The sequence below is a fragment of the Anguilla anguilla genome, chromosome 6 (assembly GCF_013347855.1).
Source record: "Anguilla anguilla isolate fAngAng1 chromosome 6, fAngAng1.pri, whole genome shotgun sequence".
Taxonomy (NCBI): Eukaryota; Metazoa; Chordata; class Actinopteri; order Anguilliformes; family Anguillidae; genus Anguilla; species Anguilla anguilla.
Genome location: NC_049206.1, coordinates 16,661,403 through 16,678,574, shown reverse-complemented (window position 1 = coordinate 16,678,574; position 17,172 = coordinate 16,661,403). Strand labels below are relative to the sequence as shown.

The 17,172-nt window shown below is 37.0% G+C and overlaps 1 protein-coding gene across 1 annotated transcript; it reads right to left on the bottom strand.

Annotated features, from left to right (window-relative positions):
* Positions 1–7,406: 7,406 nt before the first annotated feature.
* Positions 7,407–9,503, bottom strand: LOC118229627 (regulator of G-protein signaling 21-like). Its single transcript, XM_035421755.1, has 3 exons — positions 9,362–9,503; positions 8,202–8,368; positions 7,407–7,583 (listed from the first exon to the last, which is right to left on the bottom strand). The coding sequence occupies exons 1-3, from the start codon at positions 9,501–9,503 to the stop codon at positions 7,407–7,409; spliced, it is 486 nt and encodes a 161-aa protein (XP_035277646.1).
* Between the last annotated feature and the right edge of the window lie 7,669 nt (positions 9,504–17,172).

Below are 17,172 nucleotides of genomic sequence, written 5' to 3'. Positions count from 1 at the left end.
TCTTCTTCATCTTTCTTCCTTTCCTTCATTCTTTTTTCTTCTCTGCAAATTCTAAACCCCAATTTTGTTAATCCTGAATAATAGGAATTAAAAATAAATATAGGTGTATTTCCATGTTCTATGTTTACCACTGGTAAGTCTTTTTAAAAGTGTAGGAAACTATGCAGGAATGCAGGAAACTAAATGAAAAGTGTAGTAAACTGAATGAAAACATATTTGGAAGAGTCATTTTGTTAGAAAACTGAAAATTATGGTTAATTGGTTTAATTATGGTTTATTGAAATAAAACCATAAAATCCATGAAAATAACATTGAGTTGGATGCTAACACAAAGACGTGCAAACATAAGCATCCACGCAAACACACACACACACTATTTTAACAGGAATTAAAATAGTTCATAGTATTTATTATGCGTAACTGTTATGTTTCTTCCCTTTTGACTGAAAAAAGAAAATTTAAATTACGCCCCAGCATGGTGATGAAACAGTGTGCTTATTTCCTTATTTCCTCCTTACTGTTGCCATTACAGTTCCTGTGTCAGTTGTTTCACAGAGCAGGGAGTTTCACCTCTGATGAAATCCTGTCGGTTTCTCTAAAAATCTGGTCATCTGATCATTGTCTGGTTTTATTTTCAAAAGAAATCAGCTGATGTGTGGTTAGCACTCTGCTAAACATTATATTGTTGAGTGTATTGTTTTGAGATCCCCCCCAAAAAATATACTATTTTAAAAATAAATAAATAAATAAATAAAATAATAACAATAATAATAATAATAATAATAATAATAATAATTATTATTATTATTATTATTGTTGTTGTTGTTATTATTATTAGTATTATTATTGTTATTATTATTATTATTATTATTATCACTAATAATAATAATAATAATAATAATAATAATAATAATAAATTAAACTGGGGCAATGCACAATAGAAATATTTCAGTAAATATGCCAGAGTTAACCAGGAAGGCTCATTTTCATCTGTAGTCCCTCATCTAAATGTTTTGGCTATAGGAGAAAACCAGATTACCCAAAGGAAACCCATGCAAACACAGGTAGAACATGCGGGGAGAACTCCAGACCAACAGGATCCGAGCTTGCTGGGACTTGACCCGAGAAGCTCCTTCTTGTGAGGCAACAGTGCTTGAACAACAAATGATGTTGATGATAACAAATAATATGTTAGGAATCAGTAACTTGTTAAATTGATTATTTATTATTATTATTATTATTATTATTGTTGTTGTTAATAATAATAAAAGTAATAATAATAATAAAAGTAATAATAATAATAATAATAATAATAATAATGCATCAGGTAGATCATTTTATTTGGTAGTAGACTTTAGAAACATTTGGGTGTGTGAAAGTAGCACTATGTTGACACCTAGTGTCTGAATCGAGGACAGACTAGGTGTCATTAAAGGGCAATTCATAGATGACTTTAACAAGCCCATCCTCTGTGCCTGACAATAGTTACGTATGATTCAAGAAGTATTGACCCATCTCATCATCATTCATGGACATCAAAATCATGTTATACCTCTCACTTACCTGTTTCTGTAATGAACAAAGACAGCTTGCAGATGTGGTTCATCAAAGCTAATTCTCCAAACCTACTGTAGCATTATCGATGCAAAGGGTATCGTCTTCTGCCATAAAGCCTTTTTCCAAAGATGCTGGGCTAGCATTAGAGCTTTGGAAATCTACTGCTTAATCTTTCGGCACCAGCAGAATAAGTCTGCAGCGAGGGGGAAAGAAAACGATTTCTGGCAGTCAGCTGAGACCCGGTCGCCTTATCTCTGTAAGCTGGGTGGCAACGGCTTCTGTGAAGAAAAAAAACCCACAAACACAGGGAATTATCTACCCCAGCCACACAGACAGGGCTTCTCTCTCCTCGGCATTCACTGGTAACCTTGGCGAAATGCAACCGGGCTCCCAATTTCTGTTTCCCCCTCCATGGAATTGTTTTCACTTCAACAAAAAATATGAAATACAAACAAACAAACAAAAAAATATATAATCTTATTTGAGAAAATCATGGCAGAATTGGTGGGTCAGGACATTAGATAAGACTGCTGACTGTTCCCCACCCACTTGCACTATAGCACCTCCTTTGGTAAATCAGATGATTGCAGTGTTCCTGCACCAGGTGAATTAGCCGCAGCTGGCTGCATGCATTTCAGATGACCTATGCTTGCATGTGGTCTCCCCAACAATTCAGTTTTCAGTACTGGAGAAAAGACATAATATGGATCATTTTAAAAATAAAAAAGACTTTAACCAATAGAGGAATTATATGGAGGAACAACAGTAGTTTCCTCTTATTTCAATATAGGGCTTAATTAATGTTATAAACCAAGCCTAAAGTTGAGGTTAAAAAGGTAAAGTCTTTCAAATTCAAACTGAATTTTCAGAAATGTGATCAAGTAACATTAGAATTACAATTTAATCTGTACGTCCATATTATAGATCTCAGACTTGATCAGAATAGGCTATCTATACAGCAATAGTGTATGTTGTTCCTGAAAGTTTTAAAAACAAGAAACAATGGAAGATTTAGAAAGGTGACTCAGAGGACAAATCACAGCAGTTACTAGCAGGCCATTTCAAAGCTGTGCTGGATCAGCACGACAAGCATATGATCAATGTGATTAAAAGAGAAAGAAAGATGTAAATGTGCTATCAAAGGACTATCTGCATGACCACTTTGTTCCTTGGTATCTTCTCATAATAGTTGCTCAAAGAGGAACGCAGTGTCATTTTGCACCAAGGAAAAAAAGGCTGTGTTAAATGGACAAAGTGACCGCCCAATTTGTAATTTTATGGCAAGAAAAGTGCTGCTAGCATTGTTTTGCTTAACACAATATTTCAGTCATATTGTCTATTCTCATTGGGCTCTCAATAGTTTGGCAGCGTAGTATGATTAATTTTGAGAACTCAGAAGCTGTCAGTTCAGCTTCCAGGTGGGGCATAGTCATTGTACCCTTGAGAAAAATACTTAACCCGATCTGCTGCAGAAGAATATACAGCTGTATAAATGAATACTGCTGTATGTAAAAATGTCATCTCTCGACATCACTCTGGTTAAGGTCACCTGCTAAGCAAATAATGCAATTAAATGTACTGTAAATACTACAATGAATCACATGTCTAGACTGTAAATGTGTGCTAAAATGTGTGCTAGGGAGAAAAAAAAAAAAAAAAAAGATTTCTGAGAGACCAACTTAAACAAACTCATCTCTTTAGGTTCATTCAACAGCATTCATTTGGACACTGCCAGTCATGGTGAAGTTACTGAAGCAGCTGGCAGGTAATGTTTATGATATTAAAACAATGTATGAGGATCATATTTACCTGTGGAATCAGGGCATGTTGCCATAGCTAGAATGTGAACTGGCCAATAGGAACAATGGCAGCATGTTATTATTTCTTGCTATACATTTCTTTCCATTTTCATTTGGTGCAGGACCCTCACATGTGCTGTAAATTTTTCAGTGAAATTAACCAAATTTGGTTAACCAAATTAACCAAATTTGCTGCTCTGACATGAAAGTAGAGGTTCCACCATATAAAGTCAAAACTTGGTTGAAGCATTTAATTTAGGTTTTCATAAGTACAGTTAGTGAGGTATTTCATGCCAACATTCCAAAGTTTTGAAAAGTTTGAACTTTCACTTTAATTGCAGTTAGCTAAGATTAAGTAGCTAGCTGCGCTAACATTGGTTGTGTGCATGCTGACGCAGCAAGCCGAAGAACAATACACTTTTTGTTTTGTTGTATATGTAAGCATTTTGACAGCAATTTTCCCTTGCTAGGGTTAACTCAGCAATAATGCTCCTAACTACCTAGTGTCAAGTGTGTCTGAGAATCAAAAGATATAAAATAACCTCTAAAGAACAGAAGAAAAAAAATGGTACCAACCCGCATATATCCCAACACACATACGCACACACAACAAGCATAGGTACAGTGTAAAGCACGCTAACATTGTTATATTTTCTTCTCTGTATTTCCAGTCTGGCCTTGGTTCCTCCTATATGATATAGAGAGGTAATAGAAATTGTAGTTTTTATTTCACCTCTGTGAGTCACAAATTGTTCTTTGAATTCACCAAGCAACAGTGACAACACTGTCTTTGCAATCCTAATGGCAACAAAAAATTGGCCACTTGGATAAAACTTTAAACTCATACCATAACCTTTCACATATACAGTATGTCTGTTTATTCAAATCTACCATTACTTTTTTGGAATGGGAGTCCTGGGTCTCTCATTAGTGAGGCGACGAAAGCAGGCATGTCTAATTTCACTGTGCAAATTGCAACGGATGAGGCACCATCCACATTTTTAACATTAAAAAGACATTAGAGAGCCTCATTGCTCAGGTGGTTTTAAAATAAGAAACAGCAGATGCTCAGAATGCAAAAGCTACAAAATGTATTAAAAAAAACGCACTCCAAAAAAACACACTCCCTGCCATTGGATTGCTGGGGATAGTTATGTTAATTATTACCGCAAACCCAAATGAGAGGCAAACTGGATTGGAAAGACTCCCGAGTGACCCAGACACACACAGGTTACCTGCGGTCCTCCCTCAGTGGTGTACCTCTCCTCTGATCCAGACTCTGCTATCAGACTGTGTGGACAGTAGAGTATAAAGCAGTCGCTGGTGCCACAATGGTGGGGGGGGGGCATGCGCGGTACAACAGTAAAGCTCTAACCCAAGAGGCACATTGTGGAACTCAGTAATGGGGGGGAAAGCAGGTCCGAGAGGGGAGGAATTGCTTTAAAAAATACAAAAAAATTGGCAGACAGTTGAAATAAGTAGCTGGCACGACAGCACTTGAGCTCCCCTGTGTTCACATTGCGCTGTAACCTGCCACTGCCACTGGAACATATCTGTGTGATCAAACAGGGATGGAATCCCATCGCAATGCCTCTACTGCACTAATGAAGGCCTCCCGTCGTGAATATTTTTCTCTTACTTTGATTAAACCAACCAGCACACCGACTTCACAAACAGGTGTCAACGGCTATGGAAATGGTGGCTTGATTTCTGTGTCCTTGCGAGGGAGTCTGGTCGTAGCGCTCTCTTAGAAAATGTAGGCAGAGTTCATTTCAGGGTGCGAACAAGATCACACAAATGGGTGGATAGTCAAATGTATGTAATACTTTGCATTCTCAAGTTAAAGCTGATGAGAATGCCGTTGGCGATGATGCTCACGCACATATGGGATCATACTATTTTTCTTAGTTGTGCAACAGTACTCGCTTGCCTACTAAAACTATAATTGCAGTGTATTGCGTGTGAGGAATATTGCACTGGATTGGGTAGCCTGTCTTGCAGTGGTACGACTAGAGTCATTTTCCAGTCTCCATAGGTTCAAGCAGGTGGAGTCGGAGGAAACTTATCCCCGTGGTGACAAACAGACCTCTCTGGAAACAGTTAGCCTATGGTGTTAACACCGTCGGCCTTGCTTCATGGAAGATGGAACAAGACAGTGAAGGGTCAGGGTTCAGAGGTCCTTCAAGGCTTCATTAATATTTTCTTGTTTGGCAAGCTGCCATGGGACTGATATTGGGCTGTGAGGCCTGCAGGATAACAGCAGGCCCAGGACATGGTAGTGGTCGTGACCTTACCAAATGTTCAGCTTTCTGTTTTGTTATACTAATGTGGATGCTCTCACCACGGAAACACATACAACACAAAAACAATAGCTTTAGGAAATATGCATTTTATACACACTCTTCAATGCAACTGGAACACACTTTCACGTTGCTATAATCAATGCTTGCCCTCAACATTGACTTACAAATAAATACCATAGTTCCTTTGGTGTCATCATGATGGAACTGGTTCTTGATGAACTATTGAAAAAAAAAAAAACTCACACCGTTATTTAACAATGGACAAATGTTGATTGAATGTACCGGGTAACTTTACATTCGCAGCGTAATTTGCTTTAGTTACAGAAACTGTAATGTTTTATAAATGTCAGAAAAAGTAATGTGTAAGAAAAATTGCATAGTGTTTGCAGCCATTTATCCCCATTGTTCCCTTTCCTGTATTTTAGCCTAGCATGCAAGAACACATTGTTCATACCTAGCTAGCAAAGTACACTGCATTGGTCTGAGGATTTTTTTCTCCCTTGTCAGACACCAGCAACAAAACATTTAGTTTTGTAATGTTTAAAAAGCCATTCTTGTTTGCAATCCTATTAGAACACCACGATGCCTGTGCATATAACAGAATCATCATTGATTAACTTAAACGCTAATTAAATACTGTTTGCTAGTTAACAAGTTAACAACTAGACAGCAAATCAAACTGTGGACCTAAAATTGATTGGCAATCATGAAGTTTTCATATTAATAATAAATGTAAGCTTTATTTTAATGAAAAATGAGTTAACATATTTTAAAAATAACTGTCATTGAACTAATTCACAAAAAAAAAATGTAATTGCATAAAATCCACCCAGATACCTGTGCTGAACAGCATGTTCAGTGTAAGGAGATACATATATGTAGCGATTTGCAGGCCGTTACATTGTTTAGTATGTTATAAGGGTTCAGATTTCCCCTAAAACATCTGGAAAATCTTTCATTTTTGAAGAACTGGATGGATTATACAAAATGGCAGAATGACAGAAAAAGCGAGAATATCCTTTACCTGCTAATTATTCCATATGCTATGCATCTGGACAAATAAAGACTCCAAGAATGTACATGCATTGTGGAATTCAACACAATTATCCGGCAATTACCTAACAGTAATCAACTGCATGAACCAACAGTGGTGCCGCAGCAAACATACATTTATTCTGTCAGCTTAAATTGACCAGCAACATAAGGCGGAGGACAGACTGTTGAGTTATCCATGGTCACAACATGAATGCTTGGCTGTAGTTGATAAATTAGAATTTCATGAACTGGGGGTCAATGTTTCAGGAGTTTCAATATGTTAACCTAAACAAAATAATTTCTTTCTTTCTTTTTTGCAAATGGTAAATTACAATTGAGCAAAAAAAGTGCATTAAGGGAACACCTTTGGACAATAAAATATGTTTTTTTTTTCTGTATTAGGACTGAAAAATAAAGAAAACATGAAAGCAATCTTATGTGTGTGTGTGTGTGTGTGTGTGTGTGTGTGTGTGCGTGTAACCAAAATATTTAATAAACACTAAAATGATCCATAGCATATTTACACTTTTGTTTTGATCAATTGTGTATTGGCATATTACAAAGTTCTGCACTGTACACATGATCAGTTTCTATAAGTTGTCTGAAGCAGAAATTAATCACACATATAACCAAAGTTACCATATAAAAGAAATTAATCAAAGAACCTGTAAAAAGAGAAAAAGCGCACTTCTGGATGGTTGTTAACAGGAAGTCATCTTTTTTGTGATCTTCTCAAAAGTGCCTGGTAGATGTCAGATTTCAAAAAACGTGGGTAGCAGTCCCTTGCCATCAAGCCATATATTAATCGCTGTGCCTTGTCGAATGATTCAAGGTTTGGTTGGGAAATGTTTTTTGTGATGGTCTCTCGTGTTCCACAATCAATATTAATCTGTGAAGAGGAAACACATTAGTTTACCAACAAACACCCTACGGTTGTTTAAAAAAAAAAAAATAATAAATAAATAAAAAAAATTGGCATTGTCTGGATTTTTCCTGTGTATATGGTCTTAAAAGCCTTTTCCATGATCAATTTCTTTGCAGATTCATCTGATTAAAATTCTGCTTTTTTTGAGAAATGAAACAGGTTTACAGTATAGGTTGTTCTTTGTATAAAATGTGAATTTATATTTATTTATTTATTTATCACATTATACTGAAATAACTGATTCTGGCCTGGATTCAAGCAACTCATCTTTGAAGTCTGAATAAGTTTGAATCACATTTAAACGCCAATGGGTTTTGTACAAACAGTGTACAACAGTCACCAAAATATGTCTAAAAAGTACAGGAAAACGTAACTTTTATGGAAGAACGTGAATCAACCCAAAATATGCATTTTATATTCTTGTGTTGTATTTGTGCAAACTGTTTCATATTTGTGTGAATTTAATGTATTTTCTGCATTGTACTTATTTTGTAATGATAAAATATTGTATATTACTTGCCTGCTTCAAACAAACAGACATAAGTTGAAAAAAAATTCTGGCCATTTTCTACAGAACCTTACCTGTTTAGGGGACTCGACTTCAACAAACTCTGCATAGATTCTGTTTGCTGTGGCAACCATCTCGTCTGTTGATTTTATTTTCTTATACTCCTCACAGGCCAGCCAGAACAGGATGTTCTCCTCACTGAACTCTGTCTTCAGAAACTCCCTGAAGGCTGTCTGACCAGCTGAATCCAGGAAAATTTGACGTTTTTAAAAGTGACAAGTGTGTACTTAATAAAACTATGAAAAATAATGTAATAATAATTTTGTAAAAAAAAAATATATTTTTTTTACATAACTTTTTTTTTTTTACCTTTAATTTTAAACACAACTTGTGAATGTTTATTGATATTGTCAAAACTCAATGATAACATATAAGACACTGGACCACTATGACTCTAGTTGTATCTACACTTGAAGACTTATGTCACTTATATAAGACTGGACACAGGACAATGAAGACACAGAAGTTGGACCACATTACTTTTATTTTTACCTATAACATGTTTAATGTTTAATCTAGGAAGAATATCTATGCATTTAACCACTATGTGTATCTGCTGCCGTGTTGTGTTTGATTGCACACACACACACACACACACCTGTAGCCAAATGATGAATTTACAAGGGCTAAATGACTCACTCATCAATATGTGTTCTTAAATTTTGATGAGAAAAAATAAATAAATAAAAAATCTTTTGACGTATTTCACCAGTAGGCAAAGTGACAAGCCTCCTGTAGATGGACACTTATGTTTATTTTTTTTTTTTTACAGAATAATAATGATTGGATCCATGATATCTAATCCATCTGAAAAATACATTTTAAATGTCCCTACTCAGTGCCAAACCTTTCATTAACACACTGCACAGGTTAAATACATTTTATAAATACTTCAGTAGGAAATGAAATATGAAGAGTAGTTTGTCCTTTCAAAATTACAAGGGCCTTTCTCTAAATTTAAAACAGCTGTAAAATGTCATCATTGGTCCTCTAATGTAGATAAAGTATTCCATGGCCCTGACATGGAATATTAGCTTTGGATCATTTCATACAGGGTCTTAAGTACTGAAAAAGCATTTGACAAACATTATGCTTAAGGCATGCTAGATCCCCCGTAGAAAGGAATTCTGTAATGTAATGAAAATAATAATTATAATTATAATAATGATCTTACATTTGCATTCCAGAAGTCTGTCCACTGACTCTCCCCAAGACTCAACCTGATCCAGCGGGTCTTTGGAATAACAGCAGCATCTACCCTTGAAAATAGCATTGAAATCTTTCACTAGTGAAGTCAACAGCAATACCCGTGACATCTCTTACCTTGTTAAAACCGTAGCCATCCTCATAACCACCTGCAAGTATTGTCATGGATGCATAATAAGTCTTATTTTGGTCATGGTAATTACAAATGTTTAGCCGCCTAAAAAAGAAAGAAAGCTAAAGCTGAGTGAAATTTACAATGACATATGCTGCAATGTGTATGCTTTTAAGCTATGGCATCCGAATATAGACACTCACATAGAGAAAGTCCTCATTGTTGTTGTAGTCCGTTATTCTAGAAGGAGAGGTGAAAAAGTGCTTGGATCGTTCAAATAAAAAGAGAGACTCACTTTATCGCCATGCCCGCGTCCTTTTTCCTCGGTTGGCAATTGCTCCGGTACGCCAAAAATTGATTGTGTGGTAGGAGTCTTAGACTCTGACTGATCCAAACTACTTTGTTGAGTGAAGTGAACACATGAAAATCAGCATGCAAACTAAGAGAGGGATTCTCCATCGCAAAGTTTCCACCATCCCTGATTTGGAAGCTGTCTTCAACCTCCCAAAGAATATTTGGCTATAATTTGACATGCATATATGATATAAGGCCTTTTATATTTATATAAATACAATGAACATCAAACTACTAGATAGGATTATGGTTAAAGTAAAAAATACAACTAAAAAACACTGGAGTTTATATTAGCACCAATGTATTTAATTAAATTTGAACAAATTCTGTTCTAAATATCAAAGAATATCAAGAACAAAATTGCACATACTGTAACCTGCAGCATCAGTATTTTCAATTGTGTTTGAATGCACAAGTTTTTCCTGATTGCTGAACTTTTTTAGTTAAAACAAAATAAACCCCTATACTGAATTTGCAAGTCAAGGACAAATGTCAAATCTATGCATCTAATATAGAGTTAATATAATTATAAAAAGTTGTACATTTCTAAAGGGTCTGAAGCCCTTAACGTAATGTAAAATTTAAAAACAAACATCTGACATGCCTTTGTGATGTAAAGAATATGCTATAAAGATATCAGAAATCATTCAAATATGATTTGAATGATTTCTGTACTACACATCAAACAGTGGAAAATGGTAACCAATACTGCCAAAGTCCATGGAAATAAAGTTAATGGCACATGTTTAAGGACCTAAGGTTGTTGTGGCTTGAAAAACATCTTAAAAACTGAAACAAAAACAGGAGGGTTTTTCTTAAGCCACAGAGTGGAAAACTGGAAACAAACAAACTTCACAGCTTAGCATTCTAGGATTACTGATTACTGTTTGCCTAGCCCCTTTGTGAAACATCCTGTAGCCTCATTAATATGATATTATACATGAATAAGCATGGATCTTTAGTCATGGTTTCTGATAATCCCTTTCTAATACAGACCTTTATTTCTAGACCATCTGTAATGTGCAAAAGTATTTAAGCTCATTATAAATATTCCATCAAGGTATACCATCAGCAAATTAAATAGTTTTAAGATTTCAGAAAGGATATAATACCTTAGCTCTATGCGATCACATATCCATCTAAGGCCTGGATTCAATCATCACATTTCCAAAACTTTGATTATTGCAAGTGTCACGCTTTTCAATGCAATTTTTTATTTTTTCAAAAAATAATTCTAGTGGCTGATGATTGCAGCAGAAAGTTTTTGTGATGAATATAATCAATTCCCAAATTTAACTGTCAACTCAAATCTAAAAGACATGTTCTGAACGAGGCCTTTTTTTCTACAAAGGTGTACGCTGAAAATGTCATAATGGAATGCCAAACAGGTGCTCATATTACAATGTGTCATTCTGTTATGTACACAAAAACATTTATATACTCCGGCAAGACTATTTGAAGGGTCTCTTCATTCCAGCTCCCAGCTGAATATAGCCTTAAGGCATCCATTGCATTACATTACATTACATTATATTAGCTGTTTGCTTTGCCACTGCCTTTTCCCAAAGGGAATATATAGCTCCCGTTTTTGCATATTTTCCATTTATACAGCGCACTGAAGGTATTCAGGTTGGAATATTCATTCTTGTGCATGATGTCACCAGGACACCTGGAAATCAGACTTGTGACCACTGGGCCACAAGCTGAACTCCTCTGCCATGGTGTCACCATACTGCCAAATGGGCATTCATCAGTGACAAACATTGTCACCTCGAGGAGGGGGGGGGGTGCTCAGCAGATGTCTGGTTTGAGCGCGGAAGTCGGATGCCGGCTATGAAAATATTAAAATGGCGGACGGATGGCGCGATTAGTGGCGGTTTGCTGCGGTGCGCCGCGTGGCTAGGGGGAAACCCTCGCCCACTCGGCTGGCAGTGGAAAGTGGGGGGAGGGGAGGGGGGGTGGGTCAGAATTTGCATCTGCAAGGAAAACAGGAGAGAGTAAATTTGATTTCCAAAGAGAGTCGTTGGACATGTGACCACTGGCCAGTCCCCGGTGTGTGCATTTGCGCGTCTCCTTACCTTAAAATCCCATTCAAAGGGTCCAGAAAGCCAGATGAGATTACAGAGATCTTTTTTACACGTTTACATGTTTCTTTTTAGATTTATTTGGGTAAAACTGGTGGGAATTACATTAAAAGCTGAGAAGCTTTCCTCAAACGAATCAGTTTACCCTCAGGCACAGACAACAACTGCATTCCAAATGACATAATAATGTATTTCACAACATTTAACAGCATATGAATTATGCAGTATTTGTGCAGTCTCCCAAGCCTGTTTCCTCAAGACTAGAAACAACATGTTTGATTGCAATATCCTCCAGAGACTTGGCAGAAAAAAAAGTGTATTAATTTTTCTCACATAATAAAAGCGTCTTGGATGACAATAAAAATTGTTGTTGCAATAAAAATATATTTTTTAAAATACTGTTTCATTTTTTTTTGAATGTCCGTTTTAGTGTAAGTTTCATGATAGTAGAATATATCATTCTTCAGATTAAGACCAGAGACTCTAGTGGCCAAAAGGGGGACAAAAACAAACTGGCAGGTCTTAGAAGGACATTGCAATGCACTCGACAATGCTGCCGCTAAAGCTAGAACTGTGCTTCGCTAGAAGATCAGAATTTTGGCTCAAGCAGGATTGACTAATGAGGTGACAGCGATTGATATGTCTGATGATAAGAATTCCCAAATTTTCCAGTGTTTTTACATTTTTGGAGTTTTGGTGGGAGTAATAGCCTGATTTCTCACTTCCTGCCATTAAGGACAGCTTCTATAGCTCAGTTCATTTCCCTCATTAAGCTTTTGTATGCTGGACTGGGATTTATTCACGTTCTGTGCCATAGACACACCATATCAACATGCTCCCATGCCATGTGCTATGCAAACTAGCAAATATTTGCTTAATTGAAAGGGATATCCCCGAGGATGCCTCAGAAGATATCTTCCCTAGTATAATCGGATTTGAATTTGACCTTACTTGAACTAAGTCTAATGTGCCAAATGAACACTGAATGGGCAGCAACCCTATTGGGTGCCAAGTCCTTTGTAAGAATAAAACTGCCTGTCAGCACTGCAGGTAATACTATCAAGCTAATAATATCATTGTGCATATTGTACATGCCTGCATTGTGATGTTTAAGTGAATGGTTGTTTAAACAGTGAGCTTAGTTGACCTGTAATGAAAAAGAAAGAGACTATTTTCCATTTGTAGCAAGATAGATGGTTGGCTGGATAATTGCACGGATTCTAGAACAGTGGATAATTTAAATTAATTTAATGAACATTTCTCAGGAAAAGAATGGTCCAGGGACCAGGGTCCACAGTTGTTATAAATTCCTACTCTCTAATTAAGACAAAGAAATGATTTAAAACTCCAGGTCTTGCTTAGTACTGCACCAAAAAAAGAAGAGGAAAATAAAAGTCTTAAGTGTGTTGTCACGATCACTTTAAAAAGTCAGAACATTCCAAACATAATGAAGATCCACCCGGCTCCACTGCTTGTTTGAAACAGACTGTGTCTATGTTTACCACCCCTAACAGAAGGTCTTTATACATTCACCTTTATATATTCACCCTCTCCACCGCTCTGTCACAGTGCCTCATTAATCAACTGCCAGTTCCGCTCCCTTCCACTGTGTGGGGCTGTGCCTCTTCTGAGCAGGTCGCCCACCCCCTTGTAGGCCTTGTGGGATTCAGCCAGAAATAAAACTCTCAGTAGGGAGCACTACTTTGCTTGCTTGCCCTGGAACCTTAGATGCCTGCCCACGTTTTAAATGTACAGTATGAATACACTGCGCCTTTTGAAACATGGTGAATCAAGTGTGAATGGCTCCGCATGCAGAGGCACTCCTTCAAAAGGCCACCAGAATGTCTGTATTGATGCCTAATAAATGGGGGTTGGTGTCACATCTCAGTTATTATGATGTAGAGGCTACCTTGTCGTTCAGTATCTTTGGCTGTTGGACTCACACCCCCAGTGAAGGTAGCGATGAAACGATACTTCTGTGAAACAAAAATGAGTTGTTCGGAGAAAAGGAAATGAAAAACTGCAGGTACTAAGTTTTTCAAACTGAGAATGAGTCATAAAAAATCCTGTATTGTTCTGGTCCTACTTGATGACTCGCACTGTATTTCTGAGGCATAATTTGCTAATTTCACCAGGGCTATTCCCAATGTGCCCCTGTTAAGAAAAAATAAATAATGAGAATAACCTGAAGAGTTCTACAGCATCCTTTTCCAAATAGGTACTTGGGATTCTCTTCTGGGTAACATGCTTTTCTCCCAACACCCAGAATTGTAAACGGCTACACGGAACCCTCTTATCTAATTAAAACACACAGCCCTGAATGCAACTATTCCAAAAGAAAGCGGCGGTTGCCAGCTATTGGTAAAACTTAATAAAACGAATTATAAATATGTCTCCACTGTCGCTGGTATACAAGATTATCAGTCTGCATGTGTGTTGTGCCAAGGCTACCGTTATCTGTCAGGATTACTTAATGTTATGGTCCTGGTTCCAGCCAGAACAAATGAATCACTATGAATCACTTCTTACAGCTTTCCAGCAACAAGCACCATACTTTATGCTCAAGTTATCACACTAAATCCAACCTGAGTAGCTTTGCATGGGTTTGCAAAGCATTTAAAAAGGATTTAAAGCATTTAAATATGTCCACATTTATTTAAAAAAATAAATTCTGAGCCTGCCCTGTGCATACATTAAGCAAACTGAATATTTATAAATGATATGCTTCCACTGATGGTGGTATACTCTATTATTAAAATTATTTATGTTATTTTAGGTTGATTTTGCTGTTTTGGAAACAGAATGGTAATACTGTTTTGCATTGTTTGGTTTAACAAATCAGTCAATGTCTTTAAATGAGCAAAATGACAGAGTACATTGGTAATGCATGAGCTGCTGGTCAATGCAAAGAACCAGGAATTCAGAACCAGAACAAAATCCAGTTCCTAAATCTAATTTCTCAAAGGAGGAACTCTTATTATTCAGCTTTTTTCTGAAATCAAAATTATCACCACATATAATTAAATTACGCAATGAAGAGATCACAAAAGATCATAATTGGAATGTGTTTTCCTTTGATAAAATTTAATGTTGCGTGTCACTGAGGCCTTTGTTGACCCTTGCTTCTGCTTCCCTCCTTGCCATTGCTTGTTCCTCATGCCGTAGGGTCAGACAGAAAAGAGAAAACTATCTGAGCCGTCCATACATGCCTGCAGACTTTCACCACTTTGTTCTCTTTGATAGGCGTCACACAAATAGAACATGATCTTGAGATATCAGCACTGAATTCTTTTTTTTTCTTTTTTTACATGAAATGAATGCAAGTTGTGTCTGTCCTTCTGGATAAGGGCTTCTGCAAAATTCCTAAAATGTGTATATTTTCTTTTAAAAAAAGGAAATTTAAGAAGTAAAATGAGATGGTGGATGCCAAACCCTCCCTTGATAAGGGTGAATATCATCCATCACAAGGGGGCTGGGACCAGGGCTTTTGACAGAGACTCAGTGTGTAGAGGAGGGGGAAATGGTGGTGGAGTGCAGGGTTATGGGTGGAAGTATGAGGTTATATGTGGTGTGATGTCACTTTTCCACCGCTAGCTAGTGCAAGACGTCTGCCAGCCTGTAAAGATACAGCTAGTGTGTGGTAGGCATTCTTGGCCCTGGTGTGCCAGAGATGTTTCTGCTTTTTGAGTTTGATAGCAGTTTATGAAATTAATTAGTGAGTGCCTGAGCCTGAATACTCAAAGTTGGAACGGTGAAATGTTGAGCACCTCCAGCACCTAATCATTGATGTGCATTAAGCCGAATAATTATGGCAGTTATATAGTTTTTAAAAAAATAGAAGCTTCACTATTGCTCCAGTACCATGGCTCTCTAACCCTGCAGTAGAGGTGGTAATACAGTGGGAAGCACAGTGCGACAGACGCAGGGGTATAAAGAGGATGTGGCGTACAGCTGGGGGGATATTGCCAGACATCTGCCCTTAAACCCTACACCCACAATGGCCCTTTCAGATAAGATTGGACACCCCTGATATGAACAATTGAGTGTAAACAATTGTGTGTAAGTTCATTATAACAGCAAGAGTAGCACTCAGAGTTGTATTCAAATAAAGCTTAATAATAATAATAATATAATAATAATAACAATAATAATAACAATGTTTGGAGATCATCAGTATTACTCAAAGATTCTGAAGGCCAATGATAATACCATTTTCTCATAAAATGTCCAACTTTGTAAGCATTTCATTTCTTAGCAATTCGAAAGTGAAAACTACTGGTGTGATTTTTCATTGCCCTGACTATATGCATGAATGGCAGCCTTCAACTGGGAAGGCTTTTTAATCAGTTCTGTAATTACACTGCCATTGTATTAACGACAGACACCTCATGAGCTATCCCTGCTAATCGAGTTATGGTGAAATGATCAGGGTGTTATTTTTTCCTCTCCCTCACTGGTGGAGGGTTTTTACATTCCACTCGAGATAGCTTGTATGGATTTGTAAATGTAATGTTATTTTTCTAAATAATTTTTTCACATAAGGACACTGGAATTTCTCAAAATGAGACTATATTAAATATATTTGTATTCTGACTGTTTACAGACAAACCAAAAGTTTGTATTTTTATTTCTAAAGGCGTTGATATTGCAACCAGTTATACAAAAATACAGATGAGTTTGCATTCTGTCTTGAGAGACAAAAAAAACTGGTGTGGTAACAGCTCTTGTGGCCTAGACAGAACACCCCCATTATTGCAACTGAACAGCTTCACACTGTGAGAAAGTCACAAGCTGGTCTTTGCAGAAATACATGCGAAATGCAAGTGTTTCATTTGACGTCAAAGGTCGCCCAGACTCTAGTCTGAGCAGAAATATTCCCTGTATGATGTGGGCCTATAGCTGTGCAGTCTCAGGAAACCAATGCTGCTGTACATTTGTGTTACAAAGAAAAGTCTGAAAACCCCTGACATGTGTGCCAGTAAAGGAAACCCCTGCTGAAGGTGTGAAAATGAACTCCACCGTGTTTGCTGTTGTTTGTTTTTTTCTTTTGCTTTCGTGTGGGGGAGGGAAACTGCCTATACGCCGGGCAAAGCTCACAGAGCGGTGCTTTTGCACACAAGGCCACTACTGTCATTATCTGCATTTACATCTTAACAGACAAAATTGGCTGTTAACTACAGAATGTTTGGGACTCACAGTGAATCAACATTTTGCTAGCTCTACTAAGAT